Here is a 24,225-nt window from a genome sequence, read left to right on the forward strand (position 1 = left end):
GTTAGAAGAGGAGTGTTCTACAGGCAGGCCTCGATAGCAGAGCACCTGAAATTCTGGGAATATTAAAGCACATGTAAAAGGCTTTACTAGAAAACTGAATAGAGTGATTAGCTGGTGCATGTCAAACTGTTCACCGGGACAGCTGTAGAGCCCAGCTGTACCTGCTGTGTTGAGCGCTCCTACACGATACAGCAGTGTTCCCAAAACCAGCTCTGACAGCTATTAAAATCACAGAGACCCTTTCGATTTCCTCAAGAAGTCAAATGTTCAGAAATGTTAGGTTGATGTTCACCATCAACCTAAAAATGACTTAGCTTTTCTCTCTTAACTGTGAGCCATAGTACAGCATGTTGCTTCATTTTCTGTTTGAGGAGTACCATAGTTTGGATGTTTCCTGCTTTGGGGATGCTGTAGTGATTTAATCTTTGCCTGATACAGACTGTGTCTCTTTGCCATATAATGCTATGTGGTATGAAGATTAAACACACAGAGATGTTTCTATGAAGTGAAAAACGATGCGTAACTTTGTTGACGAGGCATAGGTGACTTCTCAGAAGATTGGCTATTTCTAAGGGTAATTCTGTCCTCAGTTGTGGTCCCTATATGCACTGAAGCCATGTACCTTGTCATCTGCAACTATACACATACATGATTTGAAATATAGCAGAAAAATGGAATAAATGGCTTTATTTTTAATTCTTATATATTATAAATATATAAGTATAAAGTAATAAAATAATATGTAAAAGCAAACATAACTTCTTAAATTTATGGTTATCCTTTCTAAAAGAATTTCCAAAATAAGCAGTTCATTTTTACTGTACTAAAGAGACCATGTTTCTTCGAAATATTCCATTGGTCTTCAGAACTTCTAAAGTACTCTCCAGTGTGGTATTGAACTTGATACAGATGATGTATTTCACAGCAGAGAGATTTGACTCAATTTCTCCAATGTCCTAGTATGAAATTTCTTTATGTTATTAACACTAATTGATTTTATTTGTGGAACAAATATGGTTCTTATTGTTAGTATAATGCAATAACATTTAGATCTGGAGAAAGCCAGATATTACTCCTGTAATTTATTTTGGAGTGCTGGCAAGGGGAACTCAAAAATGGCACAAGGGGAATGTATGTATTTCATTCCTCCAAAAAGTGTTTTATCCTTTTACTATCCAGCATGATGATTTCTCAAAAATAAACAACGTAAATGAATTGATAACAGCAAGGAATATTTTAAGCTCTTTAATCTCCTAATATTTTGTCCACTTTATATATAGATATATTCCTCTTTCTTCTTGGTGTATTTTTGTCCCATAAAATTAATCAAGCAGAGCTGAACTGAGAAGTAAAAGTAAAAGAAAGCTACTACTTGCGCACTTTGACTTCTCACAAGCTTGTTTTTCAGATTTTTATGTATAATTCTTTTCTCTGCTGTAATACTTGCATGTGTCCTGATACTGTAGGCAACTATGGCCTTGGCAGTAATATAGCTTGTTGAACAGAATGATCAAAGTCTTGAGCAAGAATAGAAACTAGACACTTTCTTTTCTTCCTCTTGGAGATATTTTATTTTGGGGGGATGTTCACTATCAAGTTTCAAAACAAATTGCAACCATGTGGATTGTAGTAAAATTGATGTGTTAAAGGTAGACTGAGAAAAACGAGAAAAGGCAAATGGAACCGTATAGCTTTTGCAAGCTTAAATTGAGCAAAAGGTAATTCTGATAGCTCTAATAAGTACTGTTATAGGAAATAAGCCTCCTACTGTTTCTTGAGAGAGTGAATACTATTGTCAGCTCCTCCTCTCATTCTAACCCTCTCATGAAGATAGAGGATGAGCTTTGTAATATGTGAGATGGGATACCCTATTTTAGACGTGCCAAATGTTGACCGGTGTATCTGAGCGGGTTACCTTGGAGTAAGGTAACCATGGAGAAAAATGTGCACCTGACCCCTTGAAGATGCTTAACATAGAATAAATTACCCTCCTGATGTCAAGAGTCTTGTGTCACCTCTAGTTTTTCTTGTTGGTCTCTAATCTTTATAGTAATTTCCCCTCATTAAACTGGTTGATTTAATCCAATATTAAATCAAAGAAATATGTCTAGTTGACATTCAGTGTTAATAGTATAATGTTCGATCAGATGTGGCTGTGGATGCCTATTTTACATTCCTTTAAAATAGTTATTATGCCTTCTTGTTCTAGAAGAATGCATCTGTTTTGTCTCTCGAAACCTAGTATATGCTTAATGTCCCTTTGATCTTGCCTGCTCCACAGGCAGCCTACCTGTCTTCAGGTGATAATTGCCTAGGAAATCAGTTTTTGATGCTGAGAGACTGCCTCACTATTGACAGACAAGACATCCTGTCTTCTGTTCTGTCTTTGAAGACGTCGTGGTGGAGTTCTTTGAATGCTCAGGTTTTCTTGGCAATAAGCCTATTGACAGGTTAGAATACGTTGAGACTGTAGTCAGCGGTCACCCGCTAACAAGGCCAAAGATGCAGCTTAAGAAAAGTTTTTGCATATTTTTCAGCAGCTTTTCTTCAACACTTCTCAGGAATTTTTTCTTAGCTTGATTCTGGGCCTTAGTACTGATGTATAGAATTTTTCCTTTATAATTATGAGATAGCACGAAATTAGATAATTATTTTGCTCCAGGGATGTCATCGATTCTGTGTGCCTCCTGGGACATCGGAGAGTAGGAGAGAAACTCTGCATCTCTGTTATCTCCTTAATCAATGTAGAGTGGTGGAAAATACTCCAGTGTGTGTGTATGAATATGGACTAATATAAAGGATGATTGGCTGTGACTCAGTGTGAGAGGAAGTGAGTGGAAGACATGGCTCACCTGAGAGAAGACTGTTCTTTCTGATAACATAGGTAACGATCTGAACATATCGAAGCACTGTTCATTTCCTTCACCAAGTTGGGGTAGATGGAGCTATAACCTCTCCATACTGTTCTTTTTGGGGCCAGCAGAGCCTACCTATGTACACTTCAACTAAGATAGGAACTGTGTCAGAAATAAGCAACCACAAAAGCCAACCTCCAGAACTCTTTGTGAGCTAAGGAACTTTCCTTCTTCATAAGGCATTTTTGAAAGTTCTTTTCTGACAGAACTTCATTCACCTGGCCTTTGGTATCTGAAAAAAAACATGTAACTTTAGAGGGAAAAAAAAACAAACTGAAACCAACCCTCTCTTTATTCCTTAAGTAATTTCCCAGTTGTGGAATATTAAGACAAAAACATCTGGCCACTCAGCTACCCGAAGCAGCACTTTTCTCCTCATTTTTTATTGATCTGATTTATGGATACTGAGAAGAAAAATGATAGCAGCGGTGGTCATAACCCCCTTTAAAGCAAACTGGTGTCAAAAGAGTAGCAAAGTATCACCAACACTAGCACTGAAGTAACTGCTGGGCAATGAAAGTCCTGACTGTAGTGATCACTGTAACTAAGCCTCTGGTTTATACCCTTCTATATAAAATCCCAATTATTACTGATGAGTTGGAAACACATTTTCTTAAAGTAGCTGGTGGGAATATGTGCATAACAAAATTAAACTATGGAGCTGAAGTTGTCTTCACTGCACTTCTTCAGAGATCAAGGCTTCGTTTACTCGAGCATTTGAGGTTTTCCAACCTATTTAATGTGCTTGGTTTCACATTATTCTTGACTTACTTTTTACTTAAAGTTCTGTTCAGCATAATGTCATGAAAAACCAAGACCTTTGAGGGCCCACTTAAAATTCTAGGGCTAGGAATTAAAAGGATAATAAAGTGTTTAAAAAAGGTAGAAGTTCTCAGCTAGCCCAATTAATGAACTCCAAAATCTTTCCAAACTTCAGCAACCACATCCAGGGTTGTTGGCCTTGTTTTGCTTGGGTCATTCATGAACAGTCACGTAACATCCATTTAACTATGCATTTAACCCCAGCCTTCATTATTAGCGTTTGCTGATAGTTGAAGACAACAGATATGTTAAGTAGGTTCCTTAATTAGTGCCTCTGAGTACCAGCTAAGGGAGTGAGTATTAGATCAATAATTTATATCATGCTTGATTGATAGTGGTATAGATTTACTATTTTAATAAATAAGGCCTCATCTAAATTATTATAGCAGATGCTATAGCAGCTCTTTCACCTTCATACAGATTTTGGTGACTATTCAACGTATCAGCCAATTGATTTGGGCAACAGCTTCTACAAGACCTGTTGTTTGTTTCTCTTGACATAAATATTCTCTCAATGGGGCACAGGAGCTGCACCTTTTTAGAGAAAATAAGAAACCACAAATACTTCAAGGTAACCATCATTCATTCCATATGGTGCATGTTAGTCCTTATGTTCTATGACACATCACAGCCTTGATACCTGCTTTGGTTGGAGTTAAGCCTTTCATTTGCATATGTTCACATAAGAAGATTCAAAGATTCTTGACAGCAAGCATGCTAAAAGTCCATTCTACTACCGTGGTTACATATCACTTGTGTATCTGATCATATTACATGACTAAGGGCAGTAAAGCAAATTTCAGGGAAGCACTGTACCAGGAGAGCATCCCGGGCAATAGAAAAGCTACTGAGAGCTGGGGAAGAATTTAAATAAGACTTTTCAGCATAAATAAAAGTGAAACTGTAAAGCTGAGTTCTATGCAGAGTGTTTAATGCAGTGGATGAGTCTTGACCTAGGGTATATATATCGTCTTGAAATGGTAGATATTGTTAATCTACACACCCAAAAAATATATATTCTGGGAGTTATGAGTTAATATACCTGCAATTGTTTTACCCTATAAACTACATCAATTCTGTTCATACCGAAAGGCCAGTATGAATTCAGGAAAATGACTGAGATTTCAAGGGAGCAAAAGCAGTATTATTGGCTGTTTGTTGTTAGCTACAGTCATGGCCTTCTATAGTCCAAGCTATTTTTGAAGTTGGCTTGAGATGAAGGCATCCATGCTGCAGTGCAACTGCCATGAACTGCTCTGTAGTGACAGGACAGGGGAACAGCCTGTGGAATTTGACTTCAGGAATCTGGGTGCTTTGTCCATCATCACAGCATGTGCCTTTCTGCAGAGGTCATATCCCCCAGATATAACTATTGTTCATGTCTTCCTGTGATCTGACAACCCCTTCTGCTTCCCGCAGCTGCCTTTTCAGCCCTTTTCCTCACCTTCCTCACCTCTCCTCTCACAAGAAACAGCTTAATTTCTCCCTCTCCTTCTCCCAGCACCCCACGGCTTTTCTGCATGAGCAGGGCCAGAGTAGAGGGCAGGAGACCCTGCTGCTCCAGAGCCAAGGTAGGAACAACTTCTGTGGGAATGAGCCTGAAGGTGCTGCTCTAAACACCTCGTAATAACTGATGCCTCCTCGAAATAACAAAAATATCTGCCCCCCTTTAGGCTGCTGATTGCTTTGCCTGCTGCTTTGAGCTGGCTATACTGAGGCTTCTCAGAAATGATCCTAACTTTTGGGCTCTTCCAATAGTCGTGTGCCAGGATTGGTGCCCATAAGTGGTCTGATCCTTCTCAGCCTGTGCTGAGCTGCAACTTCAGATTTTACTTTTGAGTCCTTCAGTCTTCATTTGGTGACTTTATAATGTGTTTTTTTGAAAATATATGTCAGGATATCTCTGTGGCATACTGGGAATAAAATAGGAAAATCCCTTAGCTTGATTAAATTTAAGATTAGACCTTTAAATCAACGCTATGTCAGTTTGGCTTCTTCATGCTTGGTTTTTAGTATTCTAGAAGTGCATTTTCCTCTGCCCAGAGATTGAAAAATAAATAGGGAGGACTGTGTTATGCATCAAGCACTGGGCAGGGTCTAGAGAGACTTTAAGTGCTGTTTCTGCTATAGACTTCGTTGGTTTGTAGCAGATCCTATAGGACCTTGGTCAAGCTGCGTAACCTGTTCGCATCTCTCTGTGTAAAATGGAGATAAGAGAAAAGGTGGGGGGTTATGAGAGCTTCAGAGGGTCTGTAATTCTAAATATGTTTATAGAAATTTGCTTTTACTGAAATAATATCCAATTCTGTAAGCATTCTGGCATATAAAAATGAAATTAAAATGTGTATTTTCAAGATCAGGCTTTTGTACTTTCTGTTTGAAAGTTTGTAGTTTTTAAACAAATACTTCAACTCTGAATGGCAGATATGCAAATTGTGAACATTGGAATAGAACAGAAGAGGAAGAGATGAAAGTGTTGTGCATAATAACAAACTAATTCCTACTTTTGAATTTTGCTTGAACATGTTCTCGCAGATATCATTGCCCATTGACAATTCGAGGAATATAAGAGTTGTTCCATTCTACCCCCTGCCAAAATATCACACAGAAAAAAAATAACACTTTTAATAACTGAGTCCTCTGAAATTGACCTCTATTAGCCCCTGAAATACCCTCAAATTTCTTCAGTTAATTTAAATTTCTTCAGTTAATTTAAATTTCTTCATTTAATTTAAATTTATGAGTAACATACTTCTCAGAAAAAGGCTTTTGTGATAATGAAAAACATGACATTACCTAGCTTACTGCATGGTCTTAATTTTCAGCAGCAAGATGATTCCTTTTCATCTTACACTCCTCTTTGTCAATTCCCTTTTTTTCATGTGGGGAAGAAGAAGAAAGAAGAATTACTGAACTCCAGTTTGAGGGGATTTTTTGTTACATTTTTTACAAATGTGTTTTTTAAAGTTTTTTAATGGTTTTCAACAAAGGTGATTCATTTAAACTAACATTAGCCTTTCTTATGCAGCAACTCTAAATTTGTGTAAGATAATTTAGGCCACACGATACTGTGATAATTGCAATGAATTTGAACTGTCTCATGTAGGATGCTTCAAATGCTCTTGTATGGAGCTGAACATCACTTAAAGAGTCCTCAAATATTTTGCAATGTAAGAAAACATAATAATAAGCTTGCCTTACTTGTAACTGTCATACTCTCTGAATGCTTTGATGTTGGAGAAATGGAATATATATTTTTGCATTTAGCTTACAAGTCAATTGATACTGTTCTGCTCATCAAAGAACAGGTGTGCATTCCTGTACTCCAGTCACATGGCGGTTGGTATAAATGATAATACCTACATTAAGTCGTTTTTGTTGCCTTAGAAAGTCAGAGTTCTTATTTATAGTTAAGACAGCCCAAACCAAGCCCAAAAAGTGGAGGATGAGGTAGATCATTCTTTGATGATCTCAGGGCCTTTTTTACAGGTTGCTAATTAGTGTTCTTTGTGAAAACTTTTTTTTTTTCCAGCTTCCCTTCCTGAACATGGATGCCAGGCACTCTTAAGGTTTTAATCTTTGGCTACCCAGGCTTGCAGGAGTTGAATGTGATGGCTGTGACTACGGGAGTTTGTATTCCTACTGCGTGGGTTGCATGGCTCAAAGTGTTTTCCCTCATCAGGGTTCAACATACCCGTTTCTACCTAACTGCCGCAGAACTGCTGCTGGAGCATAGTGAGAAACATTCTCTGAATACATCAGTAAGGGTACCACTCTTTAGTGTTCAGAAGAAATATGTTGTGTTAGAAAAAGACAAACACACTTAAACCTACATGAACAGTGACAACAAGTTTCCCTGGAATTTATTCTAATACACACTGATGACTTTAAAAGTGAAAGAGACTCAATAAATAAGAATCCAAACTTATTTTAGCCCATCCTGTTGTGGATTAATGGGCATAGTCCAATGTTTCATATATTGCTCATGCACAGAAATGGAACTGAAATTAAGCTGGGTTACATAACTATGTTTTAAAGAGATGGGATTTTTCTTTCCAAAATTATCCAAACAAAAATCTAGTCATGCTTTACACATTTCATATGAAACAGATGATGGCAGCTGAGTCTTAAACTAGTGGCAAATAAATCACCTTATTTCCATCATTTCAACAATGTCAACCAACTTGGATTTTCTAATTTTGATTTAAACACATGACTTAAAATGACTTTGTTGGATGGTGGGTCTAAGGGATTTATGGTGTGCTTGTATGTGGGGCTCTTATCACTGTACAGCAACCCTGTCGTTTTTGTGACAGAGTCTGTTTGACTGGTTCTGGATTTATGATAGAAATAATTCAGAACAGAGTAATAACTTTCCTTTGGCAATTACACTACCATTTGGTACTTTGTCCCTAGGGGGAAAATGAATGTTCTGGGATCTGTCCATAAGTTCAGTGGCTTGGTGTAAAGAACAAATCAAGGTCAGAATGCAGCTGAATACACACTGTTTTTTCATAGTAAAATCTAGATCTCTTGCTTTTATATGACTCATTAAAAGCCCATGTAATTTAAAGATTAATTTTGACCAGTATGGGGTTTTTAGTGAGAATTCTTTGTGAAGGTTATTTCATAGTTATGCGCAGTACTTACTCATCTTATTCATTGCCTCTTTCAAGCAATGAGTAACACCCACCCTAGTAATTTCTTCAGTAAAAGCAGAGTTGTGGCTTGTCAAGGAGTTGGTGCTGGTGCTTAAATTTATTACTTCTGAAAGGTCTTTATCTACCTCTGCTCTTGTTAAAACATGGTATCACCTTTTCACCATAGCAGCAGGCTCTTTAGGCATGAAAACCCTGCTGATCTAGGATGTTTGCTTCTAGAAAATTTGTCTAATAATTACATCAAATCTCTCTGCTAATCCATATTCCTCTTCTCCAGCTCTGTAGGTAATTGTGAGGGTCAGCAATACAGGTGATAGGAACTTCATTTTGTGCTGTGTTTCTGTCACATGCTGAAGTTCTCCTTGCACAAAGCAAGAATGGTTGACAGAATGGTTGATGTGCTGATAAACCAATAGATAAGAATTACATAAAACTGATAAAACAACCAAAGGACTCAAATATGACTTTCTTGAATATTTTTTGTTTTTTACAGTCCTGTTTTTCTAATGACTAAGTATGGGTATGGCTGCGTTAGGATTTACAGAAGCTCTTTACTAAATTTGAACTCCTTTCTATGTGATCTGTGAGGCCAAAAACCTCTAATCCAGAATACAATAAGGAGGCAGTTCTACTTTTTTTTCTCACTTATACCAAAGTTATATAAATAATCTTTCATTTTAGGACATGCCCAGGGATCTGACAGTGATCTTCTGTAACTACTGAGTGAAACACAAAAGTTAGAATGTTCTTATTATCAAGCCTCTGAAAAGGGGAGCACGGAAATTTTAGGATCTCTATTACTCGAGGCCTATAAGAAATTAGACAAATTTCTATCAAAATGACATTGGTATGAATCTGTCTCAGATAGGATAGTTTAGGATAGGGACTAGGTAAGTTCTTAAAGTCTCTTCCAGCCTTTTCATTCTAGACTCTACACATGAAGATTTGTGAACTGGTTAACCTGTATTTGAGAATGTTTAACCTAAATATTAGTTTGCTTTTAACCACTGTTTGTGAATCAGCAGTAGATGGTTAGATTGATTCGTATGCTATATACTTGCCATAATTACCCCAAATTCATCTGCATAATCCTTTTGGTTGTGGATACGTAATTGTTGATATCCTCAAGTGGCTGCTAGAGACATTTCTTCAGAAGCAGTGGGACCAGTCCTCAGAGAGGACATTACAGTGTTTCTGGTATGTTTATGTTTGTTAGCTGGTTTTAGTGTAGCTCAGAATTGGTTATTCCTTGAGCGACAGACATTATTATTTCAATTTTCCTCTTAGATGGCTAAACGGGAAAAGTCCAATTGGACTTTGACAGGAATGATCCGATGGTACCTTTGCTGGACTTTAAGGATAGCAATATGATTGATGGCTAAAAAGACAGATGAGAAATAAGGATTTCTGTCACTGACCTTCCAGTGACATTGTTGGAAGAGACAGTGATAAATCAGTGACAAATGTACAGTATGTACAGAACATACATTATATACTGTAGTACCTATAATAGCTTTGAATATTCTTACCAGAAAATTATATTACAGGGGAATTTTGCATTTTTTCCATTGATAGGAAAGTTGTTACTGCTCTTTTTATTATTATTGTAATTATAATTGTTAAATATTTCTGTTTAACACTTCTACTGCTCTTTGTTGTGCCATCGGAATTTACAAAGATATTAAGAACAGACCCATTCCAAATTCCTTGTTCTGCTTTCTTTCCTCACCTTGGCTATTTTCCTGCTCCGTAAATGGACTGAGTGGTTTTGACTGAAAGTTCTCAGGGAGCTTGGTGGTATATGCTTGCCACAGGTCCCGTGGAACTACTGAGCCTTTGACCTACTTTGTTGCCTGCAAAATTTCGCTTTTGTGGGCCAGGTCCTAGTTCTTGCAGGTTTGAGAAAGAGAACCTTACTAGCTCTTCAGAAGCCCTGGGCTGGTGGGTGACTTTTTCACTGTTCAAGTGAGCCAGTATATCTTGCTGGATTCAGTATTTTCTGGGGAAGGGGATTTTGGAAATCATTTGTAGCAATAAATTGAAAAAAAATCCATTATATACAAAGCTTAACAAACCAGGTACTGTGCTTGGTGAAGATGCAGAGTCCTGGAATGTAACACAGCACATAGCCACTGATATCAAATGTTTCTGTGTTCTGCTATCTAGCAGCCATGGTAACTCCCAGGACAAGTGACAGAGCTCCTGCATCTGTGATCCCGGTTTTAGATATGCCCTAACCTTAGAACTTCTTATCTGTATGTGGATTTTATGTTTTATGTTTTTATGGTGTGGACTGATATCTTCTCCTTGTATCATGTTTTCTTAGCTATGAATACCATAAATTAGTAGCCTTAGTATTCGGCCTGACCGTTAACAACTCTTTCCTTCTTTTATGAATGTAAATCTTCCTCAGACTTTTTGAACTTTCATATATATATACATTTAATATTTTATAACTTACTTTATATATCACATTTTACACAAAAAAGTAAAACAATGAATGTGTTTATCCTTAGCTCTCGATCAAAGCTATTTAATGGCAAATAGTTTGGCAGATGGTAGTGGTTTTGGAAAAAAAAAGGTCCATAAACACAGATTAGTGACTGAGGGTGACAGAATAGGACGATAATAGCCTTCTGTAGGCATTCATACAATAAAATTTTATAGAACATAAAGAATAATGTTAACTGAAAGCTACAGAAAAATTTCTGTTTTCTGCAGGGAAATACTCCTATGTTATGTGCCATCATAAGCAGATTTGAGATATGTCTCTTCTCATTTTATCTCAGAAACCAAGCCCTGTAGTTGTACTTAAAGCACACTTGCCCAGCATATGCTGACACAGAATCTGACAGTGATCTTAGCAGCAATAGCAACTTTCCTTCAAAACCTGAGGTGTTGAGTGTGATGGTACTTATGTGATAATGTGATCCATAAGGTCTTGCCCTCACCCAAACTCTGCTCTTGAGATTGATTCTGTGTATCTGGAAAGCTGATTTTAATGATACCATGCCTAAGCTCTTCAAGGATAAGACCCATAAAGTGGAGGAAGTTCAGGAGGAAACAGGAAAAAATTTGCTGTATTATTTTTACTTGAGAAGGAATATAGCTGTGAGGAAGCACAAGGAAAAATGGGGGTAAGGGGAGAAGTAAGAAGAATTAGAGGGTTAAATTTACAAGTTATCAGCAGTAAGGGATGCAAGTAACAGTTTCCATTGTGAAGAGGATGAGGACCATCAACAGAGAATCACAATTTTGAAACAGATAGGAAGGCAGAAAGTTCATGAATAAGTAACATCTCTTTGAATTAACTTTTTATGTTTCTTTCTAGAGAAGTTAATCTTAAAAAGAAATAATATGTTTGTTTTGCAGTGATGATTTCTTTTGTACTTAGCATAGAGAGACTTAATTTCAGGAGCATGATCTTAAATGTCCATTAGTGCAGCTATAATAACCATTCATCTGTTTCTTCGTTAAGTGGCATGCTTCCCACAGCCATTACTCTTGTTCCTTGTGCACACTTTCTTATGTCAATCAAATTATCAGTAACAATAATCACAAACCCACTAGGAACCAAATATGCTTATGCACCTTCAAGCAAGTTTAACTCTGCTAACGTTATCTACAAGATATTTAACTCCACAGTATTCAGAATATTCTTCTGGTTCTGCATCTTTAAAAAGTATTGCAACCTAGAACATACTTTAGTGATATTTTGCTCCTTCTGTAATAAGAAAGACCTACAAAAATGAAGTATTTCTAGTTACCTTATTTTGTCTGTCTTCAGATGCACTGCATTTTCTCCTCTGCCCTACTCTAGGAGCCTCATTTGAATTTCACATCTGTTCAGTTCTTGAGTGACTCAGTGAACTGTTCAGTTCCCAAGTGTTCTTGTTTTTCTTGCTTGAGCGTGTGCTGCAAAAGAAGCAGAGAGGAAGGAGGCCTGAAGCAGTCTGGAGAGGGGGTTACTCTAAGGACATAGGTGGCTAGAGCCTTCTGAAGATGGATACATGAACTCATTTCTTTCTTGGGAACCGTAAGGGAATAGGGTGGAATTCTTCTAGGAGGGAATGTGAAGTTCAGTGGCTTGTATGGATGCGATGCTGCTGGAAAGGAGACCGGTTTCGGACTCTACCAAGAAGAACAGTCTACTGCAAAGATTTTAGTAGCTTTTCATTTATGCTGTTACAATTTAGGTCAGAATTTATCTCCAAGGATATGTACTGGTTCATTTCCATAATAATCTATTTTCTTTGCTTATTGTATATATGCATTTTTTTCCCTGGACAGTGATGGAAATTAAAGGAAACATTTTCATTCAATGAGGAGAAAAAGCAGTCTATGAGGATATATCAGACTGTAGGCTCTGTTAAATTGATGCTTGTGGAATCCCACTTTCTGACTTAAAGTGTTTAATGAAAACAAAATCGTTATCTCCACTTTAAGCAGGTACAGATCTCCCATGAGAGTTAAACTCATGCATCAGGAGAAACGCTTTTTTTGCTAGGAAGTTTGCACCCACAGGGTTACGCTTTGTTTCTGGGGTCTGGATAGTTAAGAAATAATGCTTTTCTGAAAAAGAAAATGACTACAAATCCTAAAGCTTTATGTTTCCAGAACTGAATTTTAAAAAGCAGCTTTCAAATGCTTGAAGCTGTATTGTACTTTACTTGTAAAGCTGTTCATTTAAACAGCCTTCTTGAAACCTTGCTAAACTCTTTCCCTTGCAAGATGTCTTTTATGCCAGGGAAAGAATGGGGCAAAATTTTAAGTAATTGATTTTTTTAAACCCTTGAAAAAATAGAGCTTATATGGAAAGTGCTGAAGCTTCCTTGACCTAAGCGTTGCTATTGTATTCTATTTCAGTTTAATAAAATAACTCATTCCAAAATGGCTTATAAAGGATACAAAACAAGGCAGCTCTGAAGGAGAGGAGGGAGGTGAGGAGAACAGTGAAACTAAAAGCTGCTTCTTCACAATTACCATTAGAAATGTTCTGTGCCTCACTTTTGCCTTTTATATGAAGTCAGTTAATTCATTGTGCCTGATTTTTTTATATAATCACTAGAATCTATAAAAAATAGGTTACCTTGTGTAGTTTTCTTTCATGTAGGTTCACAGCTTGTTTCTTTCTAATATGTATAGTTACGTGTGTGTGCCTGTTGCAGGAGACCGCTACAGTTTTTTGACTTTTATGTCATTAACAGTGTGATGAGTTTATCATGTCTTCTGCAAATTCAAATGAATACTAACAAATTCTTTGTTGCAGAGCTGGTTATTTGCCTCAGAATATTCCTTTGGAAATCATCAGATACCTTTCTGAAGAGAAGGATTTTCTGCCTTGGCATGCTGCCAGCCGAGCTCTTTATCCTCTAGACAAATTGCTGGACCGCACAGAAAACTACAACATCTTCAATGTAAGAGATAAATATTCTCCCTCCCTTTTCTTTCTTTCTCTTGTGTGTTCTTTTTTGCTTTCTTTCATTAGCAAGAGATGAACTATCTCCGTTAGATACTGTTGCTGACCTAAAGATATTAACTCTCGTTCTAATTATTCTTTATTTAAACATAGCTTTTCTTCAAGCTTTGGTTCATTTGCATTTGAATAGTGATAACTGTTGTTTGGGCATATATTATTAGTAAAAGGAAAGGTAACTATTCCTCCTATAAAATATTATGACAAATAAAATATTGAGCTTAAAACAGCAAAAATAATCCATTACCAAATTTTCTCTTTTGAAGAACCCAGTCAGTCAATTTAAACTGAACCCCCATATCAACAAGGACATCAAATGTGGGCATAGCTGGAATTAGAGATTTCTGGTTATTATTCTGGATTTCTGTCAAAAAAAAAAAAAAAGCATTCAACATACTTGCCGTAATTAACAAGGATTAGGTCACCGTTGAATCAAAAGCCCATTCATAATTGGGTCTGAAGGGACAGCAGCAGCAGCTAGCAGGAGATAATTAAGATAGACATGGCAAACATTTTGACATTTTACCTGAAATTAAAAACAAACAAACAAACCCACTAGGTTGGAGCACGTCTGATGAAAGACACAGGATTTTCTTGCCAACAATGAAAATCATAACTCTGGGGCTTTTTACTCATAGTGAGTTTTAGATAGTCTACACACGTCAAATGGTCAAAATACTGAATATACTTTTATATAGCCATTTAAATGAAGAAATTTTCTAAAGACTGCAATGCTTAAAGTTCTTAAAAATACGTTTGTGTGTGCACGTGTATGTAGACATGCACCTGTCACAAAGGAGGAATCTAGACATGACTGGGTGCATATGTGTATATATGTATAATTATGTATGCCTAAATACACATCCAGAGCTACCCACTAGCATAGAATTTTTTTTCACATATATTTTATGGATTAATAGAGACATGCTGAGATTATTTCTTTAAGAATTTACGATTTAGGTGTCCATGCAAACCAGTCAACCATAATATAAAATGATGTTGAAATAAATTGTGTTTTTAGTCTGTCATTAAAATTCTTATGAAAAAATTGTATGAGTGCCATTGTTTTTTCCCATTTTAAACATGACTGTGTAAAGAAAATGATATTTTAATAAATAAAAACAGTAAGATTGATGGCTGGGTTGTGTTTTATCACAACCGATGAGAGGTTTGAATGTGGAGGTGATAGTAGAGGAAATAAAAAGTATTTTTAGTCACAGAATACTATATCTGCTAGGGAATGCTATGCACTGTGAATCTCTTTTTGTCCTGGCATCATACACTTGCCCATGCACCATAACAATAAAATAGGTGTTCTTCTGTGCAATCACTTATATTTCAGTCCTCTTTTTCAAATTTGTGAATTCTTTGGTCAGAAGATTGTGAGGAAAACAACTGTCACTATTTTCATCACAACCAGCAGAGTATTTAAATATGTCTACTGTGTAAAAAGTAAAAGTAGTCTGAAACACGTTTTGTGCTCGTTTTGTTTTTTAAGCGTACAAAGAACCAATACGTGAAATATATTGTCATTGCATATCCAAATCTCATTTACAGCACACATTATTCAGTATTCGGAAGTCAATTGTCTGCACTTCTGTGACATTTTTGCCATTACTATGGATATTAAAACAATATTCTTTTAACAATGAACATGAACAGTGTATTTGAGATTGGTCATAGGGTAGACCTTAACCTGTTGACCCTCTAGCAAGTTTTCAACCATGTATAATGAGTTCAAAAAAGTACTTAAGGATCTCTTTTTTTAATTGCTGTATTTCATACACAAAATTTGGCTAGCACAATATAACGAATGCAGTAACTGTTCTACAGATTAGTTCTCACTATAGAGATTAAGAAGGATTGTGTATGGGCATGTTATTGTATTAACTGAGAATCAATACCTTTGGAAAATGGGACAATTTTTTCAGCGGAAGGAAAAAAGAAAAAACTCAGTAGTCAATAGTATTTCAACTTTGAAAAATCAAAAATTATTAATAACACTGAGTATATTTTTCCCCCTTCAGGAGTATATTTTAAGGCAAGTTGCATCAATGTATCTGAAGCTTGGATGGCCAACGAATAATTTAAACAAGTCTCTTGTTCAAGCATCCTACCAACATGAGTACTGTTATATTTCCTTTTTTTTTCTTTCTTTTTTTTTTTTTTTTGCATGATATCATTGTAGTAAAGCACTCTCCTAAAATTTGGTGTGATCTTCCTCCCCCTACAACATGAGTACTATTATATTCTTGTATTTCCCTGTGATATTGTCACAGCTCTGTTTTCCTTTTGTTTCTGCTTACTGGATATGATGAAGCTGTGAAAAAAAAATCCTCTGAGTTTACAAACAAGAAATGATTCGTTAAGCCTTAATTTAATACTTGACTGCACTAAATATTTAAGAACTTGGATGCATGTGAAACAGAAGTCAGGAAGTCAGCATGAGTAAATGAGGGCTGATTTTGGCCCGTGACTTGTTTTTAGATCTTGCAGCTGCTGAAGGCACTTAGTTGACATTGAAATCTGTATAACTGGATTATCTGTGATATATGTTATCTAGCTATCAGGTGTGCCCATTATCTTCTAAAAAAATGCCTTTTGTAGAGAATCAAATGTATTTATTAATGCAGCCTCTTTGCTGTCTTTAATTTGGGCAGAGAATTGCGTCGTGAAGTCATCATGTTGGCTTGCAGCTTTGGTAACAAACACTGTCACCAGCAGGCTGCAACATTAATCTCTGACTGGATATCTAGCAATAGAAACCGGTAAGTGAAACACTAATTTACATTTCCCTTTTCTCAGCTCAAGAGGTAATGCACCAGGAGTGTTCTTCCTTCTCCCCTCTCTAGTACCCACTTTTATCGAATGGTGGAGGTCACCAGCTGCTCTTTAAAAATGGCTATGGAGTTTCAGAGTAAATTACTTGAGTCTGTGTCTATGAATGGGTGGAGAGGAAATGAGTGTAGCCCCTGCCAGCATTGCAGTAAAAGATAATCATATACTAAAGGGAGTGAATCTACCTTTTAAAGAGAAATGTAAAAGAAGAAAGGAAAAAAGGAAAAACACTGGTAGACAAACATAGAACCTGTGTCTGGGCAAGACACCAGAAGGTGCTAAATGGTAAAAATAGTAAAATGTTAGAGACAGAAGGATTGAGAAGAAAGGAGACCAAATAATGTAGTTGGGGATTACTTTAATATGTAGTGCTCTGTAGATGGTGAGTACCTAGTACAAGTTAAGACCATGACCTCTTGAGAAGAATTAGGTACTTTCTGATCATTGTGGAGGATATCATAGAAATGTCTGCATCAATACATAATCTGATATTTCAACTTAAAAGAAAATATTTGGTTTTCATTAAAAAAAAACAGGAAAAGACTTAAATTCTTAGGACCAATCCTTTATTAGGTCTGCAAAAGCAGTATCAGGCATATAGTACTTTTTTTAGATAAGTCATCCAATTAGTTTTTTATTTGCAATTAAAATATATATCTGCCTGACTTTGCGCACTTCAAAAATCCCTTAAAGGCATTTTGGCTTAGTAAGTGCCTGTCTGTCTTTCAAAACTAGCCATAAAATAACATTGGAAATTACTGCTCTGTGACTTTGACATTAAAAAATAAAAAAGTATGATGAGGTATATACTTTAAAGTATATACTTTTAATAGGAAAGGAGGCAGTGGAGTGACTTTTCTGTGTATTATGATACCAGATATATTTACTATGGAATACACGCCCCATGGTTCTTTATGAATTGTTATTGTTAGCTACAACAATCAGTATATAACTATGCAAAGAGGAAATTACAGAGAAAGAATTGTTGGAAACAATCAGCAAATGTAATTTACTTAGATATTCAGTTGCAAAATTAGTTAATCAAACGTAGCACCATCTATTAACATGCACAGCGGTAGATTATTCAATGTTAAAAAGCTGTCACTGCAAAGCTTTCTTCATTCTTTGTCTTCATCCCTCCCAACAGGATTGAAGAAGGTGGTATCAGGAAAAAGCAAAGCTTATTGCTTTACTAACAATAGCAAGAGAGGGAAGGAATAAATTTAAGGAGCCATCTGAAGATTCATCTTAGCCTTTCTATGGAGCCATTCTTGGGAGCATGAGATTGTGGCTGCCAGCATATGATGAGTATTATGATAAAGGCCTCACAGCAGGGCAGAAGAAGAGAATAGCTGCTAAGTTAAAGCACTGCATTTCTCCAAAAGAACTGCACAGATTTGAAAAATAGCCACAACAAATAGTGTAATTACAGAGTTGGGATTGACAGTCAGCTGATAAATAAGGGTACAGCTTCCAAAGAAGACAGAGCTGTGTTTTTATTTATTTGCTAAGATTATAGGATTAGTTCTGTTCTCCACCCCAGAAATTACCAATTGCCCTTCTCAGAGTAGTTGCATGTATTGAATGTAACTAAAATAGTAGCAGACTGATTTCCTATCTACTTATATTGAAAAAACATTGCAGAGACTGCTAATAATAGAAGAGAAATGTTCCAGCAGATTGGTAGACATAAAATTAGCCTGTGTTTCACAGTAACAGCAAATATAGGGGTTCACAGTTTGCTCATTTATGAAGGTTCAGATCCCCGCTAAATCGAAGAGACCCCATATCATCTTCAGTCAGTTTAAACCAACTCAAGCTGAAACCTGAAAATAATGTCTTGGTCTGTTTTACTTCCTTTTCTACCAGAAAAATGATGATGATTCTATAATAAGACTTTAATTAACATGACGTTTGAGTCATTCCTCTCGCTCATTTAGCACTTGAGAGACAATAGCTAACTCAAGTACGAAGGGCAAGCAAATTAGTGCAAGGTACATGCAGAGAGTACATCCAACAGGTGCCATTTTGTGCTCTTTCTGATCAGCAAGAGGGTTTTTTTCTCAGTTTGGTGCCCTTAACAGCTGCGTGCGAATTTGCTGCAAACTAACACAGAATCCCCAGGAATCCCTCAGTGCTTGCTTCTTTGCAAAGAAGGGGCAGCTTTTTCCAGCCTAGTGAGGAAAAGCTGGTGACAGTTGCAGAGAATGTATGTATCCATGCCTGTTCCTCTCCTTGCCTGCAATGAGCCAAATAGCTGCTGAAAATTCCTCTTAAAAGTTCTCATAGACACCTCTTCTTTCTACGAAACAGACGAAAGGTGTTGGCTGGAGTGTACAGAAAGGCTGGTGTTGGGGTTGTGCAGCCAGAGTGAAGACAGAGATCCACAGACCTCAGAGACAATCAAAGGAAAGGGAGTATCTCTACCGATGTGGTTCTCTTCCCTCAGGAGATATCTGAGATATTATGCATGGTCTTCCTAGTGTTCCTCCTGGGAATTAGGTGGTCCTGTCTCTGCTGAGAAAATTCAGTGAAGTTTTGTGCAAAGAAATAAGCAGTCTGGGCCATTTTCAAGCTCATAATATTTTTGCCATCAAGCACAATTTGAGTTTGACTATGAGAGTAAAAATAAAGACAAACTTGCAACCTTCCCACCATGCGTCTTCCTCAAAAAGCCTTTTTTTTTCTGGAAGATGAGGTGGTCCACGCAATGAGCTAATTCATAAGCAGTGCATTTTGAAAGGATAAATTCTTCAAAGCAGTGGACACCAAAATGACACTCAGGAATTGGACTTGTGCCCCAAGACCATGGGCAAGACTTATGTGTTCAAATCAAAACAAAATTCAAATTTTAACAAACTAATATCACATAAATGCACAGGCAGTAAGTTATGGAAAGTGGGTTGATTTCCTGGCAAATAATGCAGTCAAAGTTAGAATTAACATAGCTCAGAATGGCCAATTAGTAATGCTGTAGAAATGCTAAAATTCTTAACTTTTTAATCATGTTTTAAGTAAGTCTGTGGATCCTTGGAAGTTCTTTTGAATTATTTCTGTATTTTACTTGTAGCATTTAATTGGGAATGAAGTGTTAGGTAATAAACATAGTAACATCTTCTCTGCTTTTCCAGCATATGCATACAGTTGCTGTGGTTCCTAGTAATTATATTTAGTATGATAGGTCCATAAAATAATTGCCATCTATTCTTCACTGCAGGAGACTGAAATAATAATAATCAGTTACTGTTTGTACGTTGTAATTATATGTTCATTACCGTGCAAATAATTTGCCGCTGCTCACCAAGCAAAATAGTGGTCATTCATTGCACAAAGCCAGAGGTCCTCTTTGTGTTTCCAGCAGTGTTTGAAAAATCCGATTAAATTTCCAGCTGTAGCATTGTAGATTTTCTTATGGGATTAATAAAGAAACATATACAGATCTGTAACATTTTCCTTCATACAGTAAAGTGGAAACTTTTTGTTCTTCCTGAGAGACCTGAAGGCTTGAATCTCTAAAATGACTTAGATGTTGCAATGCCTCATTTTTAGATGCTTGGCTCACAGGGCAGAGTCAGAGAAGCTTGGAGTTAGGCTTCCTATAAGGAGAACCGAGTCTGTGAATGAGGCTGACAGCAGCCAGCAAGCTGAGTGAAGGGCCTCTGAACAGGAGATGGTGAGGGTGAGCCCTTCTGGAAGGCCAGCACTGTACTTGAGAAGGCACCTGTGAGGGCAGATATGAGAATGGCAGTCTTACAGATAGGGGTCTTTTCAGAAGATGCCTTTCTAAGTGCTACTAAAGCAGGAAAAGGCTTGCTCCTTTTCCTTTCAAAAACAGCTGGCAGAGGAACTGCTACTCAACCCCTTTTTAAACAATAGTTCTGTGATTGAGGCAGTAACTGAGATTGTCTTAGGTCTTCAGTTTAATTCCTCAGCCTCACATCTGACATCTCACAGAAGACCATCCTGAGCATCTATCTGTTAGATGTTTGGGCCAGGACTAAGACACTGCACCTCACTTTCCTCCTCTAGTTGAAACTCTGCTGCTAGAATTTATTTCATTAGCAAGGGAAGGAATACAGCTGCCTAACTCAAAGATGAGGGCATTCATCTGAGAGGGAGGTTTGAGTTCAAACCCTTGTTTCTAAGATTGCCTGTGTTTTTTATTTAATGACTCTCTAATGTGTGTAATTAACCCTTGAGGCATGGCTTTAAACCTCCATCTTTCTTGTTTGGCTGACTGCATTAGCCTGCGGGGTGCAGGGAATGATTTTCTGTATTTCTGTCCCTCACACTTTTTTTTTTTTTCCAAAGTGACATTCTATAGAAAATTTGAGAGAATAAGGGGGAGATTTCAGTTTCATCTGTGCTTGAAAGATCAGGCTTACTTAGTATGCAAAGCGTTTTAGGACAGTATTGCTCACAACCACTTTTCAGGGTTGCTAAAACAAGGAGCATAACTCTGGAAAGGAAATTTGGCTCTATGAGACACAAAGCAAACAGGTAGTAACATCACCTAATAGGCTGTAGGAATGGGAGACATCTGAATGGGACGGTCTAGGAATTGGGATAATCTTTTAATCCTTGCCATTGTTTATTTAAAAAAAAAAAAAAAGGTAAAATATTTTGCTCTCAACTGAGAATCTGGAAACAGATTTCAAGGTGGGGCTTACTCTATTTTTAATCACTAAATTTAAATCACTTTGGTATTTTTATGTTATTGAAGCAGTTTGCTTCGAAGACTACATCAATTTTTGACTTGATACCAAGGCAAACTTCTTTGCTCTGTTAAGTTTGGATACCTGACACTTCTATATTAGAGCAATGGAAACCTTCAAACTTCCACACTTATATTTAGAAGAATACAAAAGTAGTATAAAACTTATAGGCCCTTTGAAATTTCCCCCCTAAACTGAGAAAATAAAATTATTGGAATTCAGTCTACAGCAAAATGTGGTACAAGAGAAGCTACAGCTGGCTGAAAATTAAGATGTTTGCTTCTACCTTCATTTAACTGGGCTCATCCCTGTGAAGCTCTTTCAAGTGTGAAGAAATACATTATTCACACTCCTTAGATATAACAGCATTTTGGTTCAGCCTAAAAAAATTAACAAAATTACCATACAATGCCTGCCTGAGCTTGAGCATCAGCCTTGTTAACCCCTTTAACCTTCATTGCATATCCGTTTTGAAAGAAGAACACATTTTTTAAGAGGATTAGCATTTTTAGAGTTTTTGCCTTAGGTACGCACAGGAAATGTGTATTTCTGACATTCAGGAAGGAGTGCATGGAGAGCTGCAATCTGGAAACTCCTGACACGAGCTGTCGTAACATTGTATGACATGTTAAAATGCACTGTGATGGTTCAAAGCATAACTTATGCCTTGAACACATACATGTTTTACAAAGTGCCCTGTGCATTGCGGTTGTGATTTTCTTCTAGCTGTTGTTACCATTCAGCTATTACCACAAGTTTACCATGTATTTCTGCTGCCAAAGTGGTCTGTGAAAGTGTACTCAGTTCAGGCAAAGTTGGGGAGGTTCGTGTGGAGCTGTGAGCACTGTTTTGAACTGAGGTGCTGATTTCACCTTTGTCAGATGGAGAAATATTTGCATGCTGCTTGCGTTAGCAGTGTTGTGCTGTTGCTCTTCTCTTCATGGACAGGAGTGAGCACTGGGAGATGGCAGTACTGCCTCAGGCATGATCACATGAAAATGGTTCTCGAAAATATGACCGAACCCACCAGAAGGCTCTTAGTTCTTTGCTCTTATTTTGTCTTCTTTAGGAGTGAAACCTTGGCTACTTACTGGTTGCTGACTTTTAAGTATAAACAACTAATTTTAATTAATTGCTTGGAATTCCCTTAATACCACAAAAGGAAACAGTAAATCCATATGATTGATCTGGGCTTTGCATCACCAAGAGTTTAATGCATTTTTTACTATTAACACTATTGTTTGTCTGTCATGATGGCTCTAGTTAGTCTCATTTATTTAAAATATTAGATTGCAGTTATCACCAAGATCCAAGAGGATCCAATTTTTTTTTTGACAGTTAAGTCAAAAGTGTAAATTGTGGATTCATTCCCATGCCTGAAAATTTGGCATCTCTTGTCCTTGCATCTGTTACATTGACCCTCTTCGGAGTAACATTTTCTTTGGTGTTGGTAACAGTCTGCCAATCTTTATCAACGGAGCTAAGTTCTCCCTGCTATTTGCTAGCAGAGTTCAATACTCAGCCTCTTTTTAGTAGTTGCTTAGCTGTTCTGCAATTCTGAGTGTACTTTCAGTGGCCACTTTATAAGTGTATGCAAGAGTCAAAAGAGAGGAAAGCATGAGCGTTCTTGTTTTCCTTGCCCATGAACGCAGTGTTCAGGAGTAGATGATGTTTAAGGTGTGATGCAAACTGAGGCAGTGCTTACTCAAGTAGCATCCATCCAGCAGCCTCGGCTTGAGGCAGTTTGCATTTTTCTCTCTTCCAGGAGTAAGACTGCCAGCAAATCCTGATGTTTTGAATCTGTTCTGGTCTCTACTCATCTGGGTTGCTCCAGATGGGTCAGAGATCTCTGAAGGGAGAATATGCCATGAATTCCCTCCTTTGTCTATGAATTTCAAGTGAGAACACATCTGTGTGTCTTTTTGCATTACAGATGAAGCACTTTTGGTTATTGAAAGACTGAAGTGAAGATCTTGGAAGATAGCACCTTGTGGTAATAGTGGTGAAGAAAAAAAGCTTCTATCAGCTAATTCGAACAAAGACAATAATAACCACCAAGTCGAATCTGAGAATACTAAATTCCCATACTTGCTGTGCAGAAGTAGTATTTACTCTTCAAGAGAGAAAGGATTCGTGTAACTCCGCCTGCCTAAATTGACAGTGTGAATCCTTGGCATTTAACTACTCAATGGAAATGCCATCAGAAAAGCAAATTGTTCTGCAAGAGTGGCTGTAGCATGTCTATAAATAAAACTATCCATAGATCTGAGAAAGTAGTAAATAGCATACATTATTACTCATTAATTGATACACATTTCAATGAAGTCTGGCTCAAGTGATAGAAAATCAAACACTTTTTCAAGCAGTGTTTTTTTTTTCTTTCCCTTTTCCTTCTCCCTTATTTCTTTCTCTGTCATTCTCTGTTGATTTGTTTAATTCTGTTTTTTGGTTTCACATGTGCACAGTAGCACCACAGTCTTGCAGCAACTTAAAAATATTCTTAAGTTTAACTACCTACATAGTTTTTTATGAGAATGTGGCCAAAAGGTTAATTATTTTCACTAGTTACTCAGAATAAGCACTAGCTTTTTTGTGGGTTTGTTGCCCATTGTAGCAGCTATTTTTGGAAATCATTAACAGCAAACATCAAAAAAGAGAGTCTTTTTTTTTTAGTATTATTTCATACATGAATGTGTGATAAATGTAAAGCCGTAAAATGGATCCCTTCTACTGTGTTCTCAGCTCCTGTAAGTTTTAATTAGTGGAAAAAAAAATGTGGCATAGCTATTCATCTATTT

The 24,225-nt window shown here is 36.9% G+C and overlaps 1 protein-coding gene across 1 annotated transcript in view; it reads left to right on the forward strand.

The window, feature by feature from the left end:
* TRHDE (thyrotropin releasing hormone degrading enzyme) overlaps positions 1–24,225 on the forward strand; it is a 215,534-nt gene that overhangs the window by 175,307 nt on the left and 16,002 nt on the right. Inside the window, exons 13-15 of the mRNA XM_088522982.1 lie at positions 13,668–13,815; positions 15,902–15,999; positions 16,535–16,642. Coding sequence (XP_088379108.1) covers positions 13,668–13,815; positions 15,902–15,999; positions 16,535–16,642 — 354 coding nt within the window. The remainder of the gene's footprint in view (positions 1–13,667; positions 13,816–15,901; positions 16,000–16,534; positions 16,643–24,225) is intronic.

The sequence above is a fragment of the Tinamus guttatus genome, unplaced genomic scaffold (assembly GCF_059628265.1).
Source record: "Tinamus guttatus ecotype Peru unplaced genomic scaffold, ASM5962826v1 Tinamus_guttatus_pri_ptg000171l, whole genome shotgun sequence".
NCBI lineage: Eukaryota > Metazoa > Chordata > Aves > Tinamiformes > Tinamidae > Tinamus > Tinamus guttatus.